Source organism: Dendropsophus ebraccatus, chromosome 7 (assembly GCF_027789765.1).
Source record: "Dendropsophus ebraccatus isolate aDenEbr1 chromosome 7, aDenEbr1.pat, whole genome shotgun sequence".
In the NCBI taxonomy this organism is placed as follows: domain Eukaryota; kingdom Metazoa; phylum Chordata; class Amphibia; order Anura; family Hylidae; genus Dendropsophus; species Dendropsophus ebraccatus.
Genome location: NC_091460.1, coordinates 65,997,161 through 66,003,060, shown reverse-complemented (window position 1 = coordinate 66,003,060; position 5,900 = coordinate 65,997,161). Strand labels below are relative to the sequence as shown.

General features: G+C 45.1%; 1 protein-coding gene across 1 annotated transcript; it reads right to left on the bottom strand.

Annotated features, from left to right (window-relative positions):
• Positions 1 to 4,228: 4,228 nt before the first annotated feature.
• LOC138796843 (cleavage stimulation factor subunit 2-like) lies at positions 4,229 to 5,900 on the bottom strand. The gene has a single exon (XM_069976555.1). The coding sequence runs from the start codon at positions 5,770 to 5,772 to the stop codon at positions 4,345 to 4,347; it is 1,428 nt and encodes a 475-aa protein (XP_069832656.1). The 5' UTR covers positions 5,773 to 5,900; the 3' UTR covers positions 4,229 to 4,344.

The window sequence follows — 5,900 nt, the reverse complement described above, 5'->3', positions numbered from 1 at the left end:
ATCATCTTCCTGATCTCAAACGGTAAACGGCTTAAGTGCAAAAACCCGCCAAAGTGCAAAATTGCGCATTTTTGTCACATGTAATCCAGAAAAGTTGTTATAAAAAGTTTTCAAAAAGTCGCATATATGCGATCAAGGTACCGAAAGAAAGAAGAGATCATGGCGCAAAAGAATGACACCTCACACAGCCCCATAGACCAAAGGATAAAAGCGCTATAAGCCTGGGAATAGTGATTTTAAACATTTAGTTTTTTTAAAAAGGTTTTAATCTTTTTAAAGCAGTCAGATGAAATAAAAGCAATATAAATTACTTATCGTTTTGTACTGACTTGAAGAACATAGATAACATGTCAGTTTTACTTTAAAATTAATGGCGTTAACACGAAACCCCCCAAAATGAAAACAAATTCCTTTCTTTTTTTTATTTCACTGCACAAATATTTTTTTTCTGGTTTCACACCATACTTTATGGAAAAATTAGGTCTGCCATTGTAAAGTACAAATAGTGGTGCAAAAAATAAGGGCTCCTGTGGGTCTGTAGGTGAAAAGAATACATGCGCTGTGGCCTTTAAAGGAAAAAAACTAAATTAGCCCAGTCCTGAAGGGGTTAAAGAGACATTCCGGTATCATTTATTAATGTGCTGGGGATACATTTTAAAGAAACAAACAACATAAACACTTACCTACCTGGTTCCCCACAGCTTTAGCTGCAGTTCCTGTTGTTCCCCCACTGATCATCTCTTCTCCTAGCAGTTGATGAAATCAGAAATCCGAAGGGGATACCCCTAGATTGGTGATGTGGATTTTGCCATGGTTTTGGAGTTGGCCTTATTCAATGACCCTATTTGATGTCTAAGGTACCAGAAGTGGTTTCCAAATAAAAAGCAGAAAAAGTGACATACCTCTTCCTCCAATCAGGGATTCTGCATCAAAGTATGCACAGGAAACTCTCCCAGAGCCAGCTCCTTACTGTTTCCTATAATCAATATGGCTGTTGTAAAATATACAGCAGCAAAATGATCCTGGGTAGTCTAGCTACATGGTGATCCATGTATGTCTGAAAACCTTCCTATTAGTTGATTACCTGGATAAACAGGTAAGTCTGACTGGCTGCAGAGAGATGGTTGGTGGGAAAGTGATCCACTCTTCACCTTGCAGTGATACCCCATTCCCGCTCCTTTTTATAAACTACCACAGCACTGACAGTAAAACACAGTGCCACATTAAGAACCTGCTTAGTGGTAATGTTTTATACAGAACACTGGACATGGGCATCATAATGTATAATCTTTAAAGGGTAACTCCTGTGAATATTTCTTTCTTTGTCAGAAAGATATATCATTTTGTAATTCACTTCTATTTAAAAATCTCCAGTCTTTCAGTACTTATAAGTGTATTGTGTCCAGTCGGACACAGTGCTCTCTGCTGCCAACTCTGTCCGTGACAAGAACTGTCCAAAGCAGTAAAGGTTTTCTATGGGGATTTGCTACTGCCCATACAGTTCCTGTCACAGACAGAGAGCATGGTGTTATACTGGAAACTGTTAAGTACTGGAAGGTAAGGCCCTATTCCACGGGCCGACTCTGAGGAGCAAACGAGCGCTGTTAGCTCACTGCTGCCATTCCACGTGTCAGCAGCCAGCAGGTGAGTGCGGGGGTGGCCGCGGGGAGGCTGCCCGAGTGATCGCTAGATCGTCTGGGCAGCCCATAGGGGGTAGCGGAGGTCTGCTGCCACCACTCCTATTCGACGGAGTGACAGCAGCAGATCGCTGCTATCATAGTCACTTGTTTTTCAACATGTTTGAAAAACAAGCGACACAACGATCAGCCAACATGAACGATGTCAGCTGATCGTTGCCCTCTATTATAACGGCCGATAATCGTTCCGTGGAATAGAGCCTTTAAGATAGATATCAATGCAAGTAATTGCTCACTCAGCTAATCACTAGATCAGTGCTTCTCAATTCCAGTCCCCAGGCCTCACCAACAGGTCCTGTTTTGAGGATTTCCTTAGTATTTCACAGGTGATATAATTATACTCAGTGCATCAGGTATTATCACAGGTGTTCTTTGTGTGGGATATCCTCAAAACATGACCTGTTGGTGAGGCCTGAGGACTGGAACTGATAAGCACTGCACTAGATGATCCCTATTGGGGCTAGTGACTGCCTGAATATTTGTGCAGGGTTGATGAATACCACTTAGGTTCATCAGGAACACACCTACAGGATCTGCAGCAGATTTGATGCTGTGTTCAGTTATTTAAATGAAATCTGCTGCAGATCCTGTAGGTGTGAACACACCATTAAAGAACATTTTAAGAGAGGGATAATTGCTTTGCATCTAGAAAGGATTTTAGCACTTTGGTGCTGATCCATGCATGACTTTGTGGGAAGGTGTGAGGCTTTTCATGCATTTCAAGCTGTGGCTACAGAACCAGAAATGTATTAAGGCGCTAGAGCCTCCTAATAAATGTGCATCGTACTCCAATAGACTTTGGCTAATCAAGTTGAGCAAATCTATAATAATATTTCCTAAACTCAAATCTAATAAATCAGCCATTGATTAATATATTCATGTGTTTCCTGAAAAGGTGGCCTGCCTCATTCTTCAGAAAATTGGAACACTCTGAAAGCATACAAATGTGTTTTTTCAATCTGTGTGCTTGCTGCATATCACAGGCGGAACCCTTACCTGTGACAGGACCGTCTGCCTCATAATTCATTATGATGCAATGAGCTCCTAAACAGCCGGAGCACTAAACTGACTAAGCTTTCTCCATTCAGTGGTGTAGTGCTTTGGTCATTCAGGAGCTTACTGTATTATAATGAATTATGATACTGAAAGTACTGTTAGGGTATGCTCACAATGAGTAATCCAGGCAGAATTCCATGGCAAAACTTTGCCATGGAATCCCGCCTGTCTGTGTGTCATAGACCATCTATGGGAGAGCGTGCACTCCTTTGCTGCCACCGCTCTCCGCTCAAAGAAGAGACATGTCACTTCTTTGAGAAGAGAGCAGCGACAGTGGAAGAGCGCACGCTCTTCCATAGAGATCAGTACGTTTCAAAAGATAAAGCAGTGGCACTCACCAGTGTAGATTATTGTGCAGGTTCCTTTATTTCAATAATGTGTGGACATAAACAAAGCAGACGCCAGCTAGTTGCAGGTACCTGCACCTACCTGGCGTCCGCCTTGTTTATGTCCATGCGTTATTGAAATGAAGGAACCTGCACAATAATCTACACTGGTGAGTGCCACTACTTTATCTTTTGAAACATACGCTTACCTATATGGATATATGCATTTAATGATCACCCCAGTATTCATAGTTCATATGGGACATCAGCGCCTTTGTCCATGATTGCACCTGTAGTGCCGATTGCTTCTGGTCTTGGTGAGAATCTCCCATAGAAGATCCCATGGCACACTGAGGCAGGCGGGATTCTGCCGTGGATTTCCGCCTGAATTACTCGGTGTGAACATACCATAGCAGGTTAGTGTTCAGGCTGTGATACACAGCCGACACAAGGGCCATTGATGTTCAATTCATTAGATTCGAGTTCAGTGAATCAGTCACAGATTAACACTTGATTAAAGAAACGTATTACATTGCTTGACTATCATATGAATAGGGGCACTTAATTGCTGTATTAATACTACACCATTCATTGGCTGCATATCCCTATTACAAAAAGAAATGTGCAGGAAACAAAATGAGGAGTATTTAACCTGATGAAACATTGGTCAGCTTTGCCTCTAAGTAGTGCACTCTGGAAAGGAAATAGTTAAAAATATACTTATAGGGTTAACAAGCCAAACAGCAGCCAAACTTGTCAAGCTATTATTTCCAGAGCACACAGCTTATGGTGTGTTAGACAGAGAAATTTTTCTGACAGATTTTTGAAGCCTAAGCCAGGAACAGACTATAAACAAGGAACAGGTCATAAAGCAAAGACTGAGATGTCTCCTCTTCTCAAATCCATTCCTGGCTTTGGCTTCAAAAATCTGTCAGATAAATCTCTGTATAAACACATCATTAGGGGGAAGAATTCAGCTGAGTGTTGACTTGCTTGGCAGATGATCCCTGCGCCTGTTACACAGTGCAACATTGACCTGACAGGGCCCTTACTGTAGATAAGCTCAACTTAACTAAAAACCAGTGTGTAAATGCCACTCTTTAGTAAATCTTCCCACAATCCTCAAATATCAGCTGTCTTAGTTTTTACTACCACTGTGTTGAATGCAATATGGTTTATTAACAAGCAAACCGCACAAGGCTAAGACAAAACATTGATCTTGTTTCTGAAGAACTAACTCCAGCAGGGTACAGTCACAGTCAGTCTCACGGGGCTCCTGTGGATTTCTGAATCTGCTCCTTTAAGATGAGGATGCTTTGTCTTTGCTCGGGTGGTAACATGGCAATCTGGTCTGAGGTCAACTGCAGAACCTGCATTATCAGAGCAGCCTTTTCATGGTCCTGTGGGGTGATTTGGTTCTGTCCAGGACTAAAGCCTCCTTGTCCAGAAGCTGCTTGAACATTTCCAACCTGTCTTGGCGGCTGAGGACCCACAGACCCTGATACTTGCATTCCGGGAATGGGACCTCTCAATGCGGGAGCAGGAACAGAGCCTCTCACATCCATGGGTCGAGGTTCCATTGCTCTTGACGCTCTTGAATCCAAATTAGGCATACGTGGATCCAACATGGGGGGTCCTCTTGATTCTCCAATCATAACACGAGGTGGTTCTCCCATAGGTCCTCCTCTAATTTCAAGGGTTGCAGGGCCTCTATCATGATGCAATGGTGCGCCGCCCTGTAAAGGTGGCGGCAAATAGTTACGGTTTGGTGGCTCCTCATTTGTTACATTAAGCAGTGTTCCTCCTCGTGGGTCATTGGGGCCATCTCCAAGAAGACCGCGGGGTGGGACATTAGGTGCTGGAGGACCACCACGCTGTAAGGGGGCTCGAGGATCAGGAATAGGAACATTCATCATTGGTCCTTGTCCCGGGTTTATAGGACCAGGAACTCCGCTCTGCATGGGTAGTGATGGCATCATTGGTGGGGCCCCATTCACATGCATGCCCCCCACAGGTGCAGGTTGCCCACCAGGTGCATTTCCTTGACTCAGAGGACCACTAGGACCTTGTATGGGCTGTTGGTTTCCCGGTAATAATGGCGGCACAACTGATGGACGGTGAAGGATTTTCACAGCGATTTCTGGGTCGACAATCCTCATCACCACCTGGGCCTGCAGGAGGGCGTACGCCAGCTGCGGGTTCTGGAGCAGCATGTTGCGCGCCTCCTGGGGGCTGTTCTGGACGCAAAGCTTCATCTGCTTCATCAGCTCAAACATCTGCTCCGGGGGCAGACTGGCCACCGCTCGGCTGATGGACTCCGGGGCGTCTTCGGGGGACACCGGATCCCCGTACGGTGACTCAATGATGGGCGCCCCTGTGCCAAGGCTCTTCAGCTCCTCCTTGTTCTTCTCACTGGCTGCATTATCCACCCGCAGAGCTCGGCCGCTGAACTCCCTGCCATTCAGGTTACGCATGGCACTCAGGGCAGTCTCCTGGTCCTGGTACTCACAGAAGCCATAGCCCTTGGGTTTACCAGTCTCCCTGTCATACACCAGTCTGAAGCTGACCACAGGTCCCACCTCACAGAAGATGTCTTTCAGCTGTTCTTCGGTGGCCTCATAGGGAATGTTCCCAACAAAAACGGAGCGTAAGGACCTATCCACCGCGGGATCGCGAACATTTATTCCCGCCATTGTACACTGCTTCAAACTCCTCGGCAATGATCCGCACCGATCTCTTTCCTTCTTGCTTTTTGCAACTTCCGGTCCGCCGCGTTTATTCTTCCGACGTGAACTTCCGGCGTGAGCTTCTCGCGCGCCTC

Excerpts from the sequence above, each read along its gene's own strand:
- LOC138796843 (XM_069976555.1), bottom strand. The coding sequence starts at position 5,772 with ATGGCGGGAATAAATGTTCGCGATCCCGCGGTGGATAGGTCCTTACGC.